The sequence below is a fragment of the Peromyscus californicus genome, unplaced genomic scaffold (assembly GCF_007827085.1).
Source record: "Peromyscus californicus insignis strain IS unplaced genomic scaffold, ASM782708v3 Scaffold_1__1_contigs__length_55948999, whole genome shotgun sequence".
In the NCBI taxonomy this organism is placed as follows: domain Eukaryota; kingdom Metazoa; phylum Chordata; class Mammalia; order Rodentia; family Cricetidae; genus Peromyscus; species Peromyscus californicus.
Genome location: NW_026294492.1, coordinates 28,179,432 through 28,203,459, shown reverse-complemented (window position 1 = coordinate 28,203,459; position 24,028 = coordinate 28,179,432). Strand labels below are relative to the sequence as shown.

The window sequence follows — 24,028 nt, the reverse complement described above, 5'->3', positions numbered from 1 at the left end:
TTCTCACCACCAGTCAGTCCAAGCCTCTAAGCCCAGGATAATTATACCCTGAAGCCCATGGAGGACTTGCTTATTATAGAATCATTGTCTGTGTTTGGGAGAGATCAGAGATGATAGGGAAAGATTTCAGAAAACAGGCCAAATGTCACTCAAAAAAAGGCAGAGGATTCCAAACTCCCCCAAAGTTAAGTCTAGGAAGAACAATGGCTCCCTACCAGCTTTGGTTTGTTTTGAAAATAGAGTTCTCAGTAAAGGAGCCTTGTGGGTGTAATGAGCCTTGACTTCAGACAGGACTGCAAGAGTGTGGTGTCAAGACCTTGTGGGGCTGGAGCTGACATGCGCCATTTGAAGGGTGGAGACGATGGTCAATGCCATGACATGATAGCTCTTTGGTACTCTAGGGTTCTGTCCTTGTTTCTATACAGTTTAATTTCTTTTAATTCAGTGATTTAGGAGGGCATGTAAGTTGTACTTATTTACCATAAGCTGGGAGGCGTAAGACATAAGATCACACTATCAAGATAAAAACAAAACAATTTCATCCACTTGGAAAATGGCTTGAAACGATTAGCATAAATTTCTTGTTGTTTTGGCCCTACATTAACAGAATTCAAAAACTACAACATCTTCACATGGAACAGAGAAGCACCTAAGAGCAGCTAACCTGAAAGTCCTCAGGGGCACTGGCTGCTTATCAACTCAATACCAGTCCACAGCGTACAAGCCAAAGAGCTCATGTAAGCACACGCAAGAAACAGCGCTGAATTCAGACCAAATTCTGAGGTCTTGTTTTGTCTCTTTCCAAGCCACATTTTGGGTAAGACAATGATACCCCGTGTGTCAGAAGGCAGAAAAGACCAAGCTCTAGAAAGCATGCCACATTGGTGATGGAGAAGGGGATGTCGGTTGGATGCTTATTCTGGTTGAGGAATGAGGAGAATTCAAAATAGTTTTAAAACGTGTAGGGTGTACTTTCCCCTGTGGGAGAAATGTTATATATTCTGTCTAGTTTCAGAGGTCACGGCTCAGAGACATGATTGGAATCTACATTGAGGCGGAACTGGGGTTGATAAAATGAAGCTCTCTGCGTGTGCACGCCCATCTGTTTATCTGTCTGTCTCTGTATGTACGTGTATGTGTGGGTCAGAGGTTAATGTTAGGTGTCTTACAGTATCACTTTTTACCTTATTTTTGAGATAGGGTCTCTCAGGGAACCTACAACTCTCCGTTTTGTCTAGCCTGGCTGGTCAGCAAGCCCCAGGAATCGTCCTGTCTGTCACAACCCCAACTCCCCAGGGCTGGGGGTGACAGGTGCTTGCCACCACACCCAACTTTTACATGGGTACTTGGGAATCCAAATTCAGGTCCTCATGTTTCTGCATCAAGTATCTCTCACTGAGCCATCTCCCCAGGTCCTGAGTGAAGCATTTTTTTTTTTTTTTAAAGGATTATGGCTGCCACATATGGAAAGGGAAAAACACAACGTTCCTGTCACTGGCTAACCGTGGCAAGGGAGTTCTAGGTTGTCCGCTTAAGGCGATGAGGCTGCGCTCCTAAGCCACTCAGGGCTGCAAACGCCTCTCCAACTGCAGCTGCAAGGAGATACCCAACCCTTCCCGAAGACGAACACAGTGAAACCAAGCTGGGAACCATAAAGGCAAGAGTACTCTCTAAATGACTGCAAAACTGTTTATGCGAAGCTTATCACCATCCCCCCTTTTTTTCAGGCTGTCAAGGCAATGTCTGAACAGGAGTGAAAAGATATTCAATCATATAATATGCTTTGACAAGATCCTATTAGGCCTCAGGGGAGAGAAAAAAAAAAAAAACCCATCTGTCTACTTACTGTTTTTGCACTGACAGGTTGGACAGCCATTGTGATCTAGTTTGAAGCCATAAATGCAGTCCCTCTCTCTCAGGGTGCAGTTTGAGAACTCCCCGCACGCGGGTGGATCAATTGTGATGTAGGTTGGTTCTAATAATGTAAAAAGAAGAAGAAAGAATCGATGAAACATGTTATTACCCCTGAGATAGTATTCAATCTCTGAAATCCCACACTGCAGTAATTACAAAAGGCCCATCAATAGTTTCCATCTCAGCCTAAACTTTTACAATATCGTACTGTCATTAACTCATGAAACAAGTATCTTTATTAAGATTTTTTTGATAATGCAAATATTTCACTTTTTTTTTTTCTCGTGGGTGTGAAAAGCAAGGCTCCACAGATGTGAGGCAAGTGCTGGACCACAGTGCTACCTTTTTTGGAGTGACTTCCCCGTCACTCCACTGTCCTCCTGTATTTCAGCAGTCTGTGCCCTCTTTGCTACCCTCAAACAACATTTTCCGGTAGGACATCACTATAGACATCAGATAAGCGAGGTTAGACTAACTCAACTTAAATGTACCCATTCTTCCATTTCTTCCTGATTTTTTTTTCTGAGCTCATGTATTATAAGAGTCGCCGGGCGGTGGTGGCACACGCCTTTAATCCCAGCACTCGGGAGGCAGAGCCAGGCGGATCTCTGTGAGTTCGAGGCCAGCCTGGTCTCCAAAGCGAGTTCCAGGAAAGGCGCAAAGCTACACAGAGAAACCCTGTCTCGAAAAAAACCAAAAAAAAAAAAAAAAAAAAAAAAAAAAAAAAAAAAAAAAAAAAAAGAGTATGTTATATGTGTGTATGTTTGTAGTCTATAGCATGTGTGTGTATGGGGGCATGTCTACATGTAGAACCCAGAGGTCAATGTTGAGTATGGTCTTCCATCACTATCTATCAAAGTTGTAAAGTTTTGTTTTGTGCATGCATGTGTGTGTGTGTGTGTGTGTGTGTGTGTGTGTGTGTGTGTGTGTGTGTATGTGTGTTTTATAGGTATACACATTTGTGCACGTGTGTGGATGCCAGAGATGAATGTTGGTTAACTTCCTCAATCATTCGTCACTTCATCTTTTGTTTGTTTTTTCGAGACAGGGTTTCTCTGTGCAGCTGTGGAGCCTGTCCTGGAACTCACTCTGTAGACCAGGCTGGCCTTGAACTCACAGAGATCTGCCTGCCTCTGCCTCCTGAATGCTGGGATGAAAGGTATGTGCCACCACCGCCTAGCCTGTCACTTCATTTTTTGAGGCAGGGTCTCTCACTGAACTGGGAGCTCACTGACGCCACTAAACTAGATGGTCAGTGACCTCCAGAGATCTGCCTACCCAGATCTTTCTCTTTGGTTATTGTCTACCCACCCTTCCCCCCGCCCCCGTCTCTCTAATGGGTGCTGGCAATTACATTCAGGTCCTTATGTTTGTATAGCAAGACCTCTCCCTAGCCCCTGAGTTTATTTTCTATGATGATCAAGACATAACTGTCCATTGTCAATGATTCCCCATTCTCCAGCACCTCTTCTATATGTCAGCATTTTAAAAAACTAATAGATCAGATACATGTTTTAGAAGAACACCTGATTTTCTTTTGTGATAATCTATCAGTTTGGACAGATGATGTGATGGACAATATTGGCTAAGAGCTTATGCCCTGGGCCCCGAGGCTAGTGACAGTGGCAAAGTGAGATGTAACTATTGAGGAGCAAGGATCAGCTTCCATTCTGAGAAGGAAGAACTGCTCTGGACAGTAAGTATATACTCTGGCACGTACGAAGCATCTTTTTTTTCTTCTTTCGTTTTGTTTCTATACTGTGTATGTGCTACTTGTAAGTACCTTGAAGTATCACTGCCCTCAGCTGCGGTGGTCCTTACCATTATCCTCATGTGGTGACACACGAGAAAACTGAGCACTTTGATTTGTTCGCGATCACTGCAGGATCAAGGGGAAGACCCAAGGTTCACATCTGGGCTTCAGAGGCACACTCTTACCAACAGTGCAGTACAGAGCTCATTTAATGGTACCCACTCTGCGTTCACTGGGAAGAGACGGTTTATGGAATGCTAGGCAGTAGAAACAACACATTTACACAGCATCCTTTCAACTAAAAGATGCCGGAACGTCTTCAAAGCCAGCCATTTCTTACGTTATCTTTGTGAAATGGCCAAGTACAGTGTCTCTACCTACATTTTTACAGATGGAAAGTATGAGACGCAGAGCCTAAGTGGCTTATCTAGGTTTACATAGCAACCCAGGAGCAGGCTGGGAATAGAAGGGAGCAGAGCTTCCTAGCCTGCCATCCAGCGCTCCATCCATTCGTCCACACTGTCTTCTCAAGTTTCAGCTCCCGTTACTAAGGAAGACAGACCAAAATATGTGTTGCCGCTGCTACAATCAAGAGTTCTACAGTTTTATCTGCCTCCTAAAACGGGACAGTGATTCAACTCTTTGGATGTAGGAGACAACATTAACTTGTTCACAAGATGTTCCACCAGAATTCTCCTGGTGAAAGAGGACAGGATGAGGGCATCATGCTTTATCTCCACTTCTATTCTAACATGTGGTTTATTAAAGGATATCCTCCTGATATTTTTACACATGCTTCCCACTGGTATAAAATTTCCCTTTTTCCTTCAATGACTAAAGTAGACTTTCTGGTAGGCGACTGTAAACACCAAAAAAAGGAAAATTTAAGCAAGCTTTAAGACATAATGACTTAGATGCAGTGACCCTTCTGTCCCACAGTCTCTTAAAATTTATGAGATACATCTCTGGTTTCCAAATCTATTCGCTCTTTAAAATCACCACTCTTGTTAGTCACCCCCAAATAATGGTTCTGTTCCAGCCCTCAACCACAAGACTGCCGATGTCGTATCAAAAGTTATTATAACTGTAAGTGTGAAGCATAAAAAGAACACATGTATCAGCTCTAAGTAAACCACATTAAAGATTACCCCAGTGACAAAGGAGTGCTGTATTCTAGAGAGTTAACAGACCAAGGACTCGGGGCAGACTCTGAACTCCATCCACAGACACAGTTTCAGCACACAGCTAGCGGGTAAAGAAACATAGTGTGCATATTTACACTAGATCCTTGTATTCTTTACTGACATTTGAGATGTGAACTTCAAGAGAAACTTTTCCTTTCAGGGAACAGATTATGGAAAAATATATTTGGAAAGATTAAAGTGACATTGAAGAGTGTGTAATAATCTCGGGAAGGGATAGGATTTTACTTTTACTGAGTTCTAAGGGTGTGGAAAGAGAACATGTTCTCCAAGTTCACAAAGGCAGTCTTCCACCTCCAGAGGATACTTTTCCTCAGTCGTGATGTACATATTAATTTCTGGTGTATATTATATGATTAATGGATAGGATTAGGAGTCTGACCTGAGGGGAGGAAGTGAAAGAAAAATACAGACCAGGATGTTTGAGGATCAGAACACAATTGTTTTGAGGAGCCCCATTTTTTATTCAAACGCCTTACACAGCTGGGTGTGTCCCTGATATGCCGCTGACCACCTTTCCCCAGAGGAGGTAATATGTTCAATGTGTTCACCTACAGCACTCAGCATAACCACCTGTGGTTCAGTTGGACAAAGAAAACTTAAATGTACAGAAAGGCTGATGAGTATGGACTGATTCTAAAATGTCCATTTAAAATATTTTAGGTAGAGTAAGTCATTCTGGATGGATGCCTTGAAGACCTCCAACAACATGGTCAAATGCAAGAGGTTAACCATTATTTTATGCTTCTAAAATTAATATTTTCCATTCTCTTTTCCTGTATTAGATGGAAAATATTGACAAGTATATACACTGAAAAGTCATTAATTAATATGGAAAAGAACAGAGACACTCAACAAATCACTTATTTTTAAAAAACTGCCAATTTACTCTGGAGTTATTCAAGTTCTGCTCAACAGATCAAGCTGAACCCAACAATATTTATTGTGATATCATAACCTCCAATAGCTAACTTTTATGAGTCACCTTAATATCTGACATCTCATTTTATTACCTTTAACAAATAAGTATATCATTTTCTATTCAAATATAAACCGGAGCAAAGTTGAAAAGCTTTTTGGGCGGTAATGCATGTCTGTGTCCTTGCCGCCACCGCTCTGCGTCCCTGGAATAACTTGAATTTTAATGGACACACAGGCAGGCAACTAGCTGTCTCTTAATATTTTATCTGAAGTCACAGAATATTGCCTTTCAATACTCCCTGAACATTAGCGTGCTCAGTTCCTTGCATGTGAGCCTATACAGTAATTCCATTTCTATGAAATCATTACAACAAAAACATCCAGGCATGAACAGGCTACAGAAAAAGCTGCTATCATCAACCAGAGGCCGCTTTCCACCCAACCTATTAATATACAATCTCAGAACTGGTCCTGTTACTATGTCAGGGCAATTTCTTTTGTCTTTTGAGTAAGAAAGTATGGTTAAGGAAGCTGAAGTCCAATCCCTTATTTTGAATAATGAGCTCTGACGCAAGGCATTTCTGCTGTCATGCTGAGGTGAGATATTTTAAAGTGATACTGAATTTATACTTCTGAAAGAGTGATGACCAAAAGCTGGTGAGGTTTTTCCCTTTCTTTTTCCTTTCTTTCTTCCTTCCTTCCTTTCTTTCCTTCTTTCTTTTTTTGGAGACAGGGTTTCCCTGTGTAGCCCGGGCTGTCCTGGAACTCACTCTGTAGACCAGGCTGGCCTCGAACTCACAGAGATCCGCCTACCTCTGCCTCAGGGGTGAGTGCTGGGATTAAAGGCGTGCACCACCACACCACCACCACCACCTGGCATTTCTCTCTCTCTCTCTCTCTCTCTCTCTCTCTCTCTCTCTCTCTCTCTCTCTCTCTCTCTCTCTCTGTCTCTCTAACAGATTTTAATCCTAGTAAGTTCTTAGTATAAAAGAAGTGATTTTTGAAGAGTCTGGAAACTATAATTGTGTACAGAGAGCATATTACTGAAGTATGAGAAACATGCATTTTTGCTTGTCCCAACGTCACAATATCCTGGAATTTGTGTATTGGACATGGTTATTATTCCATCCTTTTCACTAGTGGTTATCATAGCCCTTTGGATATGGAAATGATCTAATGAATCTCGGCCTGGTACAAGGAAACTCTCATTTACACTCTACATTTTGTGCTCCTGTATGATAGGAGGGTGTGATGGTGAAATTATGTACCAGATAGTCCATGCCTTCCAGAAGGATAATGGCAGTCCCCTGCCCTTGGCAAGTTTGGTAGACAGAACTGGGTCGAACAGAGGCCCAGGTAACACTTCTGGAGTTCTCCCTGTATATGATGTCTGCTGAAATCGGCTGGGTAGAGATCTGTCCCTAGACCTCTTGCAAAGGAGATAAACAGTTTAGTGTCTGCTCTGTGAGGGTCAAGAAAAAGCTTGCACAAGGCAGGCCCCGGCAAGGGGTAATCCAAAGTGAATTGCCGCTTACAGGATCAGCCTGAGAGTCCATCTCAATCTCGTATTGAATCAGCTGAGGAATTAAAGAAAGACCTTAATGTCCTCCAAAGGAAGAAAGCTGGGAAGAGCAGGGAGTCATTTGCCTTTGTCTACAACTATCTCTAAAGGGAACCCTGGACCAGCTTCTTTGTGTTGAAGAATTCTAGAAATGGTTTCTGAACCTGGAAGCAACAAAGAACAAAAATGGGCGTGTGGTATGTCCGCATCCAGTTTCTATTTTCCTACGCTGCATCTGGGTGGGAACGACTGCTCTCCTGCACTTGGTGGTTTCCTCAATGACTTTTCAAAGATTTCCCGAGCACCCCAAACTGTCTGGAAGACACAGCTGTAGATGAGGTGCCGGGATTGTGTCAGGGGTGCAGACAGTCAGTCACCAATTTTTGTTTCAGGTCTGAGAAGCCAGAAGTCTGGAAGGAAGCTTTTTATATAATTTGCAGCAGTATAAAGAAATGTATACGGTCCATTTTGCTTTTTTGTATTTACTTAAAACTTAGGGATGTTTCACATCCTAAGAAAGGTCAACAAACTTATTAGTAAAAACATCTTCAGGAAAACATTAATATTTTTGAGGCATTAGCACCAGATGTTGTGTTTCTGAGACACACCACCAATACTTGGAGCATTTCCTAGGAACTTTACCCAGTTGAGAAATTGAGACATTGTGATTATGATGAATTTGATCAAAAATATAAAGTTTAAGCACAGTTCAAACTCCAAGGCCACAGCAATACATAATAAAGTAATTGATTTGATCATTTAGGTTATATAAAGTGTTAAGTTACTGTAACCTCAGCCAGGCACAGCGGCACACACCTTTAATCCCAGCACTCAGGAGGCAGAGGCAGGCGGATCTCTGTGAGTTCGAGGCCAGCCTGGTCACCAGATTGAGTTCCAGGACAGCCAGAGCTACAGAGAGAAACCCTGTCTTGAAACAACCCCCTTCGCCCCCCAATATCTCCCCGACTTGCCCCTCATTATTTTCTCTCACAGAGAATTCTCTAAATCAGAAGCAAGGGAAGGGGAAGGACCAAGGAAGAGCTCAAATTCATCCTTAAAAGATGCCAATTTAAACCTTTACAGTGGTCATGCATGACATAGTTTCATGACTTTGGAAGAAGATTAAGACAGCAAAGTATGCATTCTGACCCTCATCCACGCTGAGATGTGTGTTAATGATGTTAACCCATGTCTGAAACAAACGATAAAATTATTGGTGTTCATGTCCCATGTATGTTAGCATAAACGAGAATGTCCATGGGTGGTTTTTGTCTTATGCGGTTTACTCTACTGAGCCTCTAGTTTTGAGTGGACCCACGCAAGGTTCTTCTCACTACCTTGATGGCTGGGAGCTGGTTGGGTTTTACAAATCATACGAATTATCTCCACTGAGATACGACTGAAGCACTCTTTCTGATCAGCAAGCCTGGGGAGGCTCAGGAGCATTTCAGGCATGGGTGAATGGAGATGTTGGAAACACAGCTGCAGATGGCACACACGGCCCGCCCCCTAGGTTGACTCTAGTACCACCTCTGCCAGGGATAATTAACCGGCTCTAGGTTTGGAGGGTCTACTGAAGAGCTGTATTTCGGAGCTAAGCTCCGGGAGAGCAGGAAGGCTCAGGGCCCCAGCTGCTGACAACAGCTGTCCAGCAAATGCCCTTGACTCCTGTGCTTCCCTACCCGTACCCACCCATACACCAAGAAAAGATTTTCTGGAAAACAAAAAAACTCACTATAGGCAGATTCTTAGGAAAAGTACTTTTTAAGGGCAGAGGCAGTCGTACATTCTCTTAGTACTGCGATAAATTTTCAAGTAGGAGCAATGAGATAAATGAACTTAATTTTCGTCTCTCATTTCTCGCCTTACTTCTCCTTTTGGGCTTAAATTATGTACCGCATGTTTTACATAGCTTTTCTCGGTAAATTCCCAAGCCTGCTTATTTGATTATGAGAGACAAAAATGAGCAATTATGCTCTCTTTTCAGACTTAATTCAGGCACTCTCTTCCTTAAGCTGTGTTTTTCTTTTGGCTGGGGCTGGTTAAGCCACGTGAATAGCCAATGAGTGGGAAAATTCCAAAGCGTCTCTCACTTTATATGGCAGTTCAATGGCTAAATCTATCAGGCCTCCTCCAGCTCGCCGCCCCGCCCCCCCTCTCCCCCCATGGGTTAATGGTAGCCCATCCGGGGCCATAAAAGTGGAGATAAAGTTGGCCAAGGCATAACTGGGGGAGATAGCTTATCTCTCTTACTGTATCTTCATATGTCACTCCGTTACCATAGTTGCTTTACAGATGTGACCCCTCTCTTGTCACAATGCCACTGAAATAAATCACCAAGTTGTCACCATGACTGCAGGCTGGGAAGGGACGCAGAGTGAAGTTAAAAATTTCCCAAATGAAGATAGCGAGGAAAACTCTATTCATGTAGAGAACAACTTGAAAGGAAAAAAAAAAAAAAAAAAAAAAAAGGCCGGAGCAGAGAAATTCCCTAATCTGGAAGTGGGAGTTTCCATGGAATATTTATGTGTACTTAAGAAGGTCTCATTAAGTCATGGAAAAAAAAATTGACATTTGGAGTTTTCAAATTCTTCCAGCCACGGCACATCAAGTTATCTCTTCCCCCTTTGTATATATTTCTCATAACAACACCTACATCCTTGTAGTTCCTGTGGCACTTATCTGCGAGCACTTTCTCTGTTTTATTTTAAAATGAATAGTGTGAAAATGTTCCCAAGATCTGTATTATTTTGTGGTCAGATAGAGAAACAACTGTCTATTTATTTTAGACCCATATTAACTTTGCGTGTTTTTTCAAAAGAATCTTGGCCACTGGACATATTTTTCTTCCTTTAGCAATCTCATATTTAATAGGGAAAGACAGTAGTATGATTATAAGATTATTATTAAGTGACCACAAAAGAGAATTAAAAAGAAATTCCTATTCAGAGTGGGGAAACCATTTCCATTAACTTAGTTGAAATTGAAATGACTCAAAAAAAGTATCCCTGAGTTCCAAGAATAATCTAGACCTTGTACATTAGTCTGACAGTCTTTCCATTGTTCATTTTCAAAGAGAATGTACCCTGGCACCTTTTAACTGACAATATGCGACACTGCATAGAACATGTGTGTGCACACTCTACTAGAGATGTTACATACAGGCCAGTGGGTCCGTCAGTCAGAATTCTGATAATCTCAACCCATCCTTGGGGAAATTGCTGAGGGTCAGGAAGGAAGTGGAGAATCCCACTTTAGGAATGATGCCTCACTCACTGTTTGTAACCTCAGTACTCAGCAGGCTGTCTGGATTAGATATTTAATTACGGATCCAACAGGGACGAGAGCCAAGATCTCTACACTAAGTCAGGACTTACTCCCTGACAAAGATGGGTGCACATCTGATATTATCCCTGGTCAACCTAGTCTCTGTCTGCCTTCCTTTTAGAAGCACTGGACAGTAAGTCTCTCGGGATGTTCATCTCTTGGACATGATGGGCACTTAGTAAGTGGGAGCCATTGAAGCAAGGAGGCAGATCTGAGGGTTGCTGTGAATCCAGTAAACTTGGAATACCAAAAACTCATGGAACCTGAAACTTCGCATATCACCAGATACTCAGGAAGGGCACTTGGGTTCCTAAAAAGTTCATCTCTCCCTTCGGCTGCAAAATGCACCCAAGTACACAAAGCATTGCTGAAGGGCTCATGCCCTGCATTCCTAACACCAAGGTGGAACCCAACTGCTGGGAGAATTCACTTCTGGGGCTACGCCTTTTCTTGATGTCGCCCACCAGGAGAAGGGTATGAAAATATTCCTGACAGGAACTCATACTGCACTGAAGGAACGATGGGCGCCTTTGCCTACTGCTCAGCACATTTAAGAATAGACAGCCCGGGGTTGGGAATTTAGCTCAGTGGTAGAGCGGCGCTTGCCTAGCAAGCGCAAAGCCCTGGGTTCGATCCTCAGCTCAAAAAAAAAAAAAAAAAAAAAAGAATAGACAGCCAGGACTCAGAGGGAGAAAAAGAATAGTTCAGAAGACCAGATGTCAAGTGTTCCGAAGTTTGGATGAGGATATGGAAGAGCGCTGGGGGAAAGCAGGCAGGCTTCCAGGCCGAGAGCTATTCATGGGCAGAAGAATAGGAGAGGAGGAAGCAACCCCCAAACAAGCAGAAGCAACAAACCAGTCTGTTTTCCTGGTGGTTTAGTCAGCAAGGTCAGGATTCTAGGCAGAGGCTCAGGAAAAGAACCGGAGCTCAAAAGCCACGCCAGAGGTCAGAACAACAGTTGCTGGGCCTCAGCGGCGAGACTGCAACCAGGGACAGGAACGGCTTTTGGTTCTTAGCGCGACTGTCAGGTGCCTTCACATTCCCGTCTCACTCCCTCACATCCTCTCTTCGACGGTGTGAGTCTAACGAGAAAACGGTGCCGAAGCCGTGGGTTTGGGGGCAGGAACCCACAGCCTGGGTCCTTGTGGCAGCCACCACTAGCTCTCGTTATGTGACATGAACCCCCTTGGGCTTCTGGAAGACGGGAGCAGTCACGGTCCGTGTCTCACGGTCTTTCTGTGAGGTTACAAAGTGAGACAGCACATGGGGAGTCAAGCTCCGTGTCACACCAACAGCACTTGTTGCTGTAATGTTATCACGATGGTCTCGGTGGCAACGTTGCTTGACCCGGCCACAGACATGTTAATTAACGAGACAGGCCTCAGAAGTGCAGCGGGTAAGTGGAATGACAGCCGGTTTTTCCAGATCTCAGCCCTGCCCATTGTAACTGCAGCATCACTTTCTATCTCTACCGATAACAAGAAAAGCATCCGGGGATGTGACTGGCTCTGTGATGTCTTTTCATATGGTCTGGTAAGCTTTGGACCATGTTAGTGACCGGCCACTGGCGCCTTTCACCTTTGCTGAGTGGCAGACTGAGGTCATTGTTCCCCAGTCTGACTACATCTATGGTGTCTCCAAGAGAACAGAAATCTCTTAGTCGGCAGCTCATCCGGTGAGAGCTGGAACAATGTGATACGCCTGGCTGGCCTTGTTCTTCCCCTCATGATGGGGGCCTTCACAGATCTGCAGGGACAAGGCCAAACTCATCACAGTAGCATTTACACTGTTTTGGTATCTTTGCAAATAGTTCTGTAATTCTCAAGTGAAAAGAAGAGGTAGGAAACTCAGCTTTAAAAAAAACTGTCTTTTGATCTGGGTTTCTGTAGGCCAGTGATCTCAAACTCATGCCAGTATGAGAGGATGCTCAACTGGTACCTTTATGAATAAGCATCCGAGCATTCTGCCCAAAGAATAATGGTTTGCCCAAAGAATTCCTGGTTTCATGGCTGTGGAGCGCCCACCCTGATTAAAGCAATCTGGCATAAAGCTCCATGGAATCTTTTAAAAACCTGGTTCTCAGAAATGATGATGACAGCTTCATGGTCTTGAGGAGATTTGAGCTTGCTGATCCCACTGAACAGTCAAAGCTCAAGGCCATCTGAAACTGACAGCTTATTATCTCTGAACATACTTTAGCCTCACTAACAAATAGAGTTTCTGAACTAGTTAAAAAGTGAGTTGTTATGCAAAGCAACAGGTATCCAACAAGGATGAAAGATCTCCAGCTTTTCCACTACATGCCAGGCTGCCAAGCTCAGGATCAGACACCCAGAGGCCACAGAGACACAAACATGTGAACAGAGCTCATGGATTCGACAATTGAGTCAGCACAGATTCCAATTATATCAGGGGTGAATCCAGGTACAGGGGGCTGGAGAGATGGCTCAGCGGTTAAGAGCATGTGTTCCTCTTGCAGAGGACCTGGGTTCAATTCCAGCACCCACATTTTGGCTCACATCCATCTATAGCCCCAGTTCTAGGGGATCCAACGGGCATGCACAGAATGCACATGCATACATGTAAGCAAAACATTCATACATACAACATAAAGGAAGTAAATCTTTAGAAAGAATCCAGGCACATCGTAAATAGAGAAGAATAAACTGCAGTCACAGATGAGGTCAGCTCTCAGAACATACTTTGTGAGGTCTGGCGCTAGGTGAGAAGGTGGCTTATGAACAACTCTTAAATGTGCTCCAACAGACGATGTGGAAAACAGACCCCAAGTACTACAAGAGTATCAAGACTGCACAAAGACTAAGGATTTTCTTAGATTATTTAATATTGGTACACAAATCTTATTACTTGTTTTTGTTTGTTTGTTTGGTTTGGTTTTTTTTTCTTGTTTTGTTTTTCGAGACAGAGTTTCTCTGTGTAGCTTTGGCGTCTTTTCTGGAACTCACTCTGTAGACCAGGTTGGCCTCGAACTCAGAGATCTGCCTGCCTCTGCCTCCCGAGTGCTGGGATCAAAGGCACAGCCACACAAACCTTATTTCTGACCGGTAGTTAGCATAACTTCTGTAGCCCCAAAGGGTTCAGATGCCCAATGACGGCCCTGTTTCAAATCAACCTGATGAATCCAGGCAATCTCTCAGATGCAAGAGTAAAACCAAAGAGCAGACCACCAGTTGGCCAAACTGTGAATAATCAACTCAAACTAAAACAAACAGACAAACAGACAAGAGCAGCAACAACAAAACCTCACTAAACTTGAATCAACCTGAGAGGCCAACCCCTAGTCTTGGAGTGCATGCTGGGAACATCTGAGAGGTGGACATGTGCATTGATGCTGTTCCCACCAACTTGGCATCCACTGAAGCACATCCACAGGTAGAAACACACCTTCTTTAGGGGACACTCCGTTCCCTTTGGCCTGTGGCACAACAGTGCCGCAGTGGACACTTGATAGACTGGCATTTGATTTAGTACTCAGATAAAGCCGAGACCACATTCTACCAAAGCCTTTGAGACCGTCTCCTGGGGACTGTATCCCATTTCTCATCAGAGCTCTCACGATGATGTGAAATAATTTTTTTCTTACAAGGTACACTGAAAGATGTTCCTGGAAATAGCTTAAAACAGGATAGTCAAAAGTGGAAACGGAGGCTTACATTATTAAAACTAAGTTGTGTTGGTCACTGTCTACTTCAAAGTTTCTTTCTATAGTCCAAATTATCCTGGTCTAATTTATTCGAAATAGTGTTGAAATACCTGCATCCATGTTTAGTCCTTGCCTCTAAGCCTCACAGTAGGTGACTTGGTATGCTTTTAAATAAATCAGTCAAGAGTTGTATTTACAACTAAGTATTACTGATAAAAAGTACTCATTTCCAATGGCTAGGTGCTTGTGCCAAAATGCTGCTCATGCTCAAAGTTCTATTGGAAACTTGTCTTTAGTTACTTTCTGAGTAAATCACTGTGTCACAGGAGATAGAGTGCCTTTATTTTGCTGTCACTTTTTACTTTTTTTCAGAACAGTTTTTACCAAGCTAGACCACCTGGTTTTCCCTCCCAGACTCTGACACCAACGACTTCGATCCTTTCAGAAAGTCTAGTGATTCTTCAGAGTCAGGAGTCTACAAAGCGGAGGGTACGCCAAGGGTGTGAAAGCACACCAAATCAGTCTCAGGAAAGAAGTTATCAAAAAATGACTGGGGTGATTATATTCCCGGAACAGGCGGACATGTTGCTTGCAGAATTATTTTGAAAGCAGGAACGCTTGACTATAGAAGCGCTGCTGTGCTTACAACCCATTTCATTAGCTAACCAGACCTTGCAGCATTGACGGCCGTTAAGTAAACACGACCCAAGGAAAAGCTCCACTGTGTGCTTTCCACAGAGACGTGCCATGGACAGTCCTTGCCTGAGAGCTGAGGCTTCCGGTAGTGGCAAGACTGGAGGTGAGGATTTTAAAAGTAAGAAGGTCAAACGGCACCATCATCAGCAAAGCACCACGCCTTTGAGGCTGGAGACTATGGCTACTAGTTAAAATGTCAAGTCCTCTTTTGGCGACCAAAGCTCAAAGGGGGCCAGTTCTGTCACTGACGAGCTGTACTGTAAGGGCAACGCTATCTTTCTGTCAAGAGTCTTCAAGCCTTCTCTGAAGGGCATGCCTCCTAATAACCTTCATTAACTTCTGTTTGGTTGCCTAAGAGTTGTCTCTTATCCAAAAAAAGTTTAACACAGTCTCAAAAGAGATTGTGTTTATTTAAGCTTGTTGGAAAAACATTCCTATCATTTCAAGAATGACTAAATATTTTTCATTCACATAGTTTGCATTCCAGACTATGTTTTCCTGCCTCTGTTGATTACATGAAAATTAGCAGGCCAGGTCTGATCTATTAGATGCAATTATTATCTTCCTGAGAAAAACCACGAGGCTCTTTAGCAATAATACCCTTTAAGGTAGGGGAGGTGGCCAGCAGGGGCAGAGTCCATCCCTGCATGCTGCTTCTGCCAGGAAACATCCGACTGCCACAACGGCTGGATCTGGGAACTCAGAGGCAGAGCTGGAGCATCAGCTCTGAACGATTTTGAAAGATGCAGGCACTGGGCAATTTAAGCGTTTAAGGACCCACCGCCATTTGTATTTGCGAAGTGCTGATCAGCCCAGGAGTGTCACTCAAATCAAGTGCAAAGTGAAAGGCACAAGCACACAGAAATGGAGCAGCTGCCCTGGCTGTGAGCAAGAAACAGGCAAGCATTTCTCCCCAGCTCAATGACTTCTGCACATGTTGGTTCCCACCTGTCTGGCTACCGCTGGATGTGGGAGATCTAACAACTATCAAGAGCCACTCATGGTATGTGCAAAAATACATCTATGTATAGCTGTGAAAATCGTAAAATCTTGACAGTCATACTGAGTCAGATGGGCAGTGTCTTTTATATCCATTTCATCTATATTTACATACTATTTTAAATATCTCAAGATATCTTAAAGGATCAGAGAAAAACCAAAAGTACCAAAAAAAAAAAAAATTCATGACTGAAACGTTCTGGCGCTTAGGTTCAAGACCTAGGCTAACACACAGTCATGTGGCATCCAACATATGACCTTATTTGGACAAGCAGAAAATAGACTGTGTTATATTTTAATTTCCATTTATGGAATATATTTCCAGGACATTCAGAGTTAAAAGATGAAACAGCATGCCTAACAGTCCTGAGGCTATTACGAGTATTTTATTATTCTTGGCTTACTAATAATAGCGGCACGTATGGCACCAAGGCACTGCCACCCATAACTGAGTTCTAATCCCTATAATGTAGCAGAATGTTAATAACATGCGACCTTGTGGCATCTCTGACTTCACTGCCCTGCTGGCGGGGGGGGGGGGGGGTCAGCCAAACTGTCCTTGACTCCCCACTACCGAGGCAGTAGCTTAATCATTTGAGATACTGTGCAGTAAAGGAACATTATGGCCAAGGCGGGGCTGGAAACATTTTTTTTCTTGTTTCAAGGAATTCCCACCCAGATATGTGCCTGGTACAGAATTTTCTGGCAGGCCAGTAGAAATCTCACTCGAAGGGCAGCTTGACTCAACTGTATCGTCAATAATTTGTGAGAACAAATTATACTACTCCTCAAAAACAGTGAAGACGGGATGTTAAGGAAGACAGTGTATCTGACAGTGAGTTAGAGGAGCACGGCGTGAGATTTCTGATGTTCAGGTGAGGTGCCTGGCTAACCCCAGACAGGTAAAGACACGCCTAATGTCTGAACCTCACAGTGTCCTAGGCAGAACCAGGAGCCCCTAAGTAAGTAAGACATCCAAGGAAGCCAGGTGGTGGGGGAAAACAGTTGATTTTCTGGCTCAATCACATTCCATCTTAAATCTAGGGAATTAGTGTGTGTGTGTGTGTGTGTGTGTGTGTGTGTGTGTGTGTGTGTGTGTGTGTGTGTGTAGAGAACCCACACAGTGGATTTCTTATTCCTCCGCTGTAAGAGTTTAAGTCCAGGTGAACAGAATTACAAGGGCTGCCTGATGTCCAGCAGAGTGCATGTTAATAGCTAACAAGTAACGCTGCTTTAACTCAGTGTGGGGAAAAGTTATAAAAAAAAAAACTGAAGCAGAGTAACAAGACGGACCCTCATGCACTCAACTCCGAAAACCTACAAAGAACTTTGACTTCCTGGCCTAAGACAAAAACTGGATATTGCTTTGGTTTCAGAGAAACATAAAAAAAAAAATGGAAAGGAAAAGTAAGTTTCACCCAACTCCAAGCACCAAGTTCATTCCTGGGCAACTGGAACATCACTCTGAATGTTACCCTTTACAGTGTGACCTAAGTGTTTAGTTCTTGGAAAGTGATGTACTCTGGAGTTGGCTCCAAATTCTTCAAGGTCGTCAGAGTTATCGGCTCTTCCCCAGAGGAAGCTCTGTGTGAGCCAGGGGAATACTTGGTCACAGTGGTCACCTGGGCAAGTCAACCACCACCCAAAATGAGACAGCAGATAGAGGCTGACCGGAATGCTTCAAGTCACCCTGTAATTCTTATCTCTTGTCCCGGGTGTCACCGCTAAGTGGGCCCCACGCCTGACACCTGACATGTCACTTATCTTTTTCTTACGTAAGTTAAGCACATCACACATCTTAGCAGCAGGTTTTCTTCTCTGCCTTATTTTACCTTCAGCTAGAAAAGTTTTTGCTTTTGTTTTTAAAAAAGAAAAACAAAACAAAACAAAGTTTCATTCTGTCCTTAGGTTCTGCATGACATTAGCAATCAGCCTAGGCAGTTTATGTATGTGATAGTATTGAAGAGAAAATTACCAAGTTACTAAAAACACCTAACTGTGGCAAAAAAAAAAAAAAAATCACTCTTGCCTGTGTCAAGAAGTGAGTAACAACACAGAGGAGCATCTACACATGCATGCAGGGTGCTCTGAACGCAGTATGTATTAAACAAGACAGTTGGCCCTGGCCTGAGCCTGGGGAAACCTTAATAAAGCTTTGAAATTCCAGCCTTGAGGAGCTGAACCAGGAAAGAGCCTACTTCAGATTACACACCAGTCATGGAAGGCCCCAGGGGCTACCTCTGTGATGGAGCCAGGAGGAGTGTGCTTGGTGTAACTCCCAGCATGCAAAGGGAAGCTGTCGGGTCCATACCGCCTGGAGCTACAGGCCCATTGATGTCAAATGTAGGTGACACTCTGCACCCTGACCTCAAAATGTGTTTCAAACACAAGCACTCCAAAGCTGTTCTTCCTTCAACTGGTCAGGGGTCCAGATGGCGGTTCAGGCTTTGGCTAAGGTGATCCTTTCTTATTAGGCTATTTGTCAGATAAGAAGACTCAGACTTAAGGGAAGTATTGGGTTTGCTCCTCCATTCTTACTCTCCTTCCTTCCTGCCTCTGCTCATAGTTTTTTTTTTTTTCACCAGAAAAGTTTTTAAGCATCTACTTACATGTAGTCACCATTTAATAATTGAGGAGAACATGGGGAATTTCCTTGTCCGCCAGGGATGTTGGCTCTTTGTGGGGTGCACTATATGGTCTGAGGAAGTGTAAGTATAAAGTCCAGGGCCTGGGCTTTGAGGAAATAGTGCTGCTACGTACCTGCTATACAGCCTAAACAAGATACAGAACCTCTGAGCTGTGAGCTCCGCGACTATCTAGCACCTGCGCTAAGGACCTTGCAGGATGAAACGAGATGACGTTCTCACTGTACTCAGGCCTGGCACACAGTAAGTAGCAAGCAATGTTTGTCATTAGGAACTGCAAGTAAGATGGCACTTAGCCCGCTGTCCTTTCCACTTTAAATTTTAGATTAAAAAAAAAATAAGGACAGGTCTTTCATATATATACCTATATCGAAAACCTCATATTTATTCCATGCATTTCTATCCTAGCTCTTTTTGAGTGAAATTAAAAACTAATGGGACTAGCTGGGCATGGTGGCATGCACCTTTAATCCCAGCACTCCGGAGGCAGAGGCAGGCAGATTTCTGAGTTCAAGGCAAGTCTGGTCTACAGAGCGAGTTCTAGGACAGCCAGGGTACACAGAGGAAAGGTTGTCTCAAAAAACCAAACAACCAAACCAAACCAAAGGAGAATGATGAACTGGAGGAGACGCGGAGAAAAGCCAGCAAAGCCATACAGGAGGATACAATCGGTTCCAAGACTACAGACTGAAATGGCCTGGGCTTATCTGTACGCCCGAATGGGGTGTTGACAATAACTCCCTAAGACTTCATTACGAGAGTACTTAAGTGACAACTTCAAAAGCACTTAAGTACTTCTGAATCAAGTTAGCTGTCAAGTGACAGCCTTGTCTTCAAGGGTTCCCAGATTCATGTTCCGGCCCTCTGGGAGTAGGTAGTCACACTATGCTGTCACTCGGAAGGTAAGTATCTTTAATAACAATGGCGGCCCCAAGGTTCTCTCTCTCTCTCTGGAGGTCCTAACACGCTACATTTGGTGGTCTGTGAATTATTCTGGAAACATTCAAAACCGCAATGCCCGTGTGGGGTTCACTCTTCTAATTTCACATTCTGAGTACCCCGAGACAAAGCTAAAAAGAGAGGGTCAGCACTCATTATGCAAGTGTGTGTGTGTGTGTGTGTGTGTGTGTGTGTGTGTGTGTGTGTGTGTGTATGTGTGTGTGCAGGAGTTTACTACGGGTCTGAATCGTGCACACACACCAGTAGTTCTGTTTGTAAATGATTTTGGCTGATGGCTCATTTCTTATTCAGTAACATCTTGGGATTTTTTTTTCTTATTTCATACCACTCTTTTGCTATTCTGAAATCACTCGACATTAACAATACTACGGAATGGCTAATGAGAAAAATGTATTCAAATGGGTGCATAGATTTTCTTGGACTCTATACAATAAGACCCTCTCAGCTTGTATGATTTTTTAAAAAAAAATATTTAGTAATGCTTATTATTTATCAGTAACTTCTCAGTATCAGTCTCTGAAGTTTGACTCTGTATGAAGAAAAGTCATTCTGCCTTTATTACATCTTACAGTGACAATCATGGAGAACCAATACCATCTTTGCTATTCGGCTTAGGTGAAAAACAAAAGAAATACTAGCTGAATGAGTTCTCCGAGGACTAGAAAATGCAATCTTCTGAAAGATCTGAGGAAGACACAGACACAAAAGGGACCAGCAGGAGCTGCGAGGTGAACTGTAAAAACACTGTGTTGTCAAGCCCGAGGGGGCCACCGAGACAGGAGACTGCAAAGGCAATTCTGAAGGTGTCTCAAGGGCACCCTCCCCTGAGTTCTGGGAACCGAGGTAGAGGGTCAGTGGGTGATCACATCCCAAATGCTTATAGAAATTTCCCGAGCTGCAAACGATCTCCTACCCCTGCCATGCCACTCCAGTCTCTCCCTGACAAGGGGCCCAAAGCCGGTACTGAATGGAGATTCATAAAGGAGGGGGAAACACCGGGTATGGGGTCATCAGGAAAAGCACAATAAAAATAAGAGTTCAGCTATGCCACACGGTCTCTCTGAGCCTTTACTTCCTCATCTCTAAAATGGGACAAGAAGGCCTTCGGCACAGCGCCCATTACAAAGGATACACAAAGTTGGGCGCAAATGTCAAGTTCATACCTCACAACACTTCAACACAGACATGCCTTCTCCTCTTCAATTCAGCCTAAGTGTGCTCTGGGAGGTGTCTCCTTTTCCCTTTGGCTTCTCTAGGCTGCAGGAGGTTCTCCCTCAAGCTCTTGGTATTAAGGGCTCACTCACACTGTCACTCTTTTCCTAAGCTGTCAAGAATCAGGTCACAACTCTGTGCAGACGCCACAGAACCCGAACACGAAGTGACCCAACTAACAGTGACTACTCCGACACCTCTACGAGCTAAGACAAAATCAACGGCACACATACTCTGGGTTGTGTCCCGTGTCTGTCCGTCCGTCCGTTCCCCTCGCCCCCCCCCCTCCCACCCTAGTTCCGTCACAAACTCTAAAAGCTTCATTTTGAACTTAGGCAGCAATACTTCACGTTAAAAGGTGTTTTTTTTTTTTTTTTTTTTTTTTTACTGAGCTATGTGTTTATTATTATTATTATTATTATTTTATCATCCACACACTGGGACTTAAATATTCCAGGTTGACAACAGACTGTCCATAACTCTTAGGGTCGGGCCCTGCCACCCTACCCCCATCAGCAAGGCCCTCTTGCCAAATCCACTGAGGAACAACACAGCTTTCCCCATGCTCCTCTCTGCAGCTCCACAATGCTACCTGCCTTCAGGGGGTGGAGAGGAGTGTGCGAGGGGTGGTGAGTTCCACGAGGGGGTGGAGAGGAGTGTGCGAGGGGTGGAGAGTTCCACGAGGGGGTGGTGAGAAGAGTGTGTGAGGGTGTGGTGAGTTCCACGAGGGGGTGGAGAGGCGTGTGTGTGTGGGGGGTGAGTTCCACGAAATCTGTCATCTGGAAGCTATAACGTCTTGGCGGGTGGTGGCTGTACTCTGTGTAGAGTACAGTGAGGGGACTGGCGATGTCCACAGTACAAGGGTCCTCCAGCTTCCATTTCTTTTACGTGGTTTTCAAGGTCTTCAGTAAGTTTGATCCCTCTGAGGCTAGCTCACGCCATTCGCCAAACTGAAGTCTTAATGCCCGACAAGTCAGATGCTAGCAAAGGATGTCTTGATACTCTGTGTCATAGGCCGAGGGGAAAACCAACCACTGTTATTCTGCTAAATGAACGCGGCCATCAAACGACTTCGGATGACATAATGCTGTACCCATAGATCCCTGTATCTGGCAACCCTCGTCAGAGAAGCCGCTTCTTGTAGTAGATGGCAATTAACACACACAACTGGTCCATAAAAAAGAAAAAAAAAATCCTTCATACTAAAAAAGACCTTAATTAGATCATTCTCTGGAAGAAAGCCTGCCCATTTCGTATTACAAATTCTACAGGGATCCGTCTTCAACATCGATTTTGGCCTATAGTCATTCATTTTACCAAGCAAAATGCTTCTTAAGCACGGATCGCCTATTGGCTTTGTCAGAATAAAAAAAAAAAATTCAATCACCTCACGTTTATGAGGACCAACATGGGTGAGTTAAGAATGTATGCAAAGTATCTTCTCAGGGTACAGGAAGTGAACTTAATAGCAGCTGGCTCAGAGAAATGAACCTAGCATTGCCTTAGCTGCTCTCTATGGAGCAGGAAAAGACGCAGTCAATGTGGGGAACCGGGTCATAAGGCAAAGAATTAGAGGAACCGGAAGCCACGGTTGTCTCAGCCTTAGCCCTAGACGGGCAGCAGGGTGCTCAGAATGAGGCACTAGCCAGTGTGAATCGCCATTGAGAGTTCTGGGATTTTCTTCTGGCCGTCAGCGCTCTGGGGCTATGAGGTATCACAAGTTGAACATGCTGTGCCTGAGTTAGGGCTCTAACTTCTGATTTTATTTCTTTGTCTTGACCTTTGGGTATTAAGCAGGCTTGCAGTGAACTGACTCAGAATGTATGCATCCTTGCACTGTGTCATGTGTTCAGACAGAGCACATGCGCCATGCTTAAAGTAAAGCCCATGCTATTCTCATTTTAAATTTGCAACACTTTCCCCGAACGACGAATTTGGGTTGTATAATAAATTTGTCTGCAACCAGTAACAGCACGAAGCAGACATTATGCCCGAAGGAAATAAGAAAAGGAAAACAAGACCATACTGGCAGAAGCTTCCTCGACAGGAGACGTGGTGGCCAGATGCTCATTAGATTCGCAAGGTTTACCTTCACACACGGGGCAACACTCCCCGGGCACCTTCACGGGGTGCATGCAGCTCTGCCCACAGGCCGTGGCCACGCAGTGAGGTTCTCCGTTGATGCACTGGCAGAAAGTACAGTCGTCTTCCCGCCACCGGTCCCCGTGGGCGCGGATCTGGCCATTGGCGTAGCAGCCAGCCGGGTTGTTGTAAGGATAGATGGGATCTACAGGGAAACACGAGTTCAGAATGAGACTGAGCCTCCCAAACCTGACCTCTGTCTGCACCTGGAGGCGGTTTCCTCCAGGTTCCGCCCCTCAATGCTACTCCAACTGTGATCAGTGGAAACTGGGGACTGACAGGAAGGAGTCCCTGGGACTCCATCCACAGGCAGCAGTTATAACGGACTTTTATCGACTCATCTTGACACCGGTGTTAGGAGGGATGTGACCTAAAAACAGGTATGCTGGTGCCATCACTCCTAAGACTGGCAAGATACGGGGATAGAGACAAGCTTCGGCAGTTAGAAAATGCAGGTCCGTTTTAGGCTCTGAGAAAGTCTTTTGAGCTGCTGAATTAAATATTTTTTATACCTCGATTTCACTACCTGCAAAGGAGAAAGAGCATTGTTCTTTGAACTCAAAATGATAACTGCTACATCTGGGACTAAGTGAACTGACTGTGGTGGTCTCCACAGGCCAAAGAGGACACTGGGAAGGAGCACAGTAGGTCCTCAATGCAGCCTTCTGCATGGCAAGGTTTGACTGGACATTTCCTGAGTCACGGATGGCACCCTGGAGGAGGACTGTATTTATACCATTTTCCTTCCCGTCATTTGGGCAGCTAAGTAACAGACAAGGTTGAAAGACAGAATTAGACAAGACTACCATAAAAAGAAATATTCTGAAATGACTGGCAAGAACATAAAAATAATGGATGCAAAAATAGCCTCCAGTATCTCTGTAAGGAGAACCATCGGTAAATCACTCCATTTTCTTTACTAAAAATACATTAAAACTGACGTCAATGAATAAGAGGAGAGAGCCCAGGTTAAGTGTAGAGGTTAGTGCTGATTCTAATGAGGCAGAGGGCATGTATACAAAAGTTAGATGG

The 24,028-nt window shown here is 44.0% G+C and overlaps 1 protein-coding gene across 7 annotated transcripts in view; it reads right to left on the bottom strand.

Moving 5' to 3' along the window:
- Positions 1–24,028, bottom strand: part of Crim1 (cysteine rich transmembrane BMP regulator 1) — a 187,397-nt gene that overhangs the window by 43,356 nt on the left and 120,013 nt on the right. For all 7 annotated transcript variants that reach the window (XM_052746298.1, XM_052746301.1, XM_052746296.1 and 4 more), the window contains 2 exons: positions 22,944–23,141; positions 1,847–1,975 (listed from right to left, as the gene is read on the bottom strand). In XM_052746298.1, the coding sequence (XP_052602258.1) occupies positions 1,847–1,975; positions 22,944–23,141 (327 nt within the window). The remainder of the gene's footprint in view (positions 1–1,846; positions 1,976–22,943; positions 23,142–24,028) is intronic.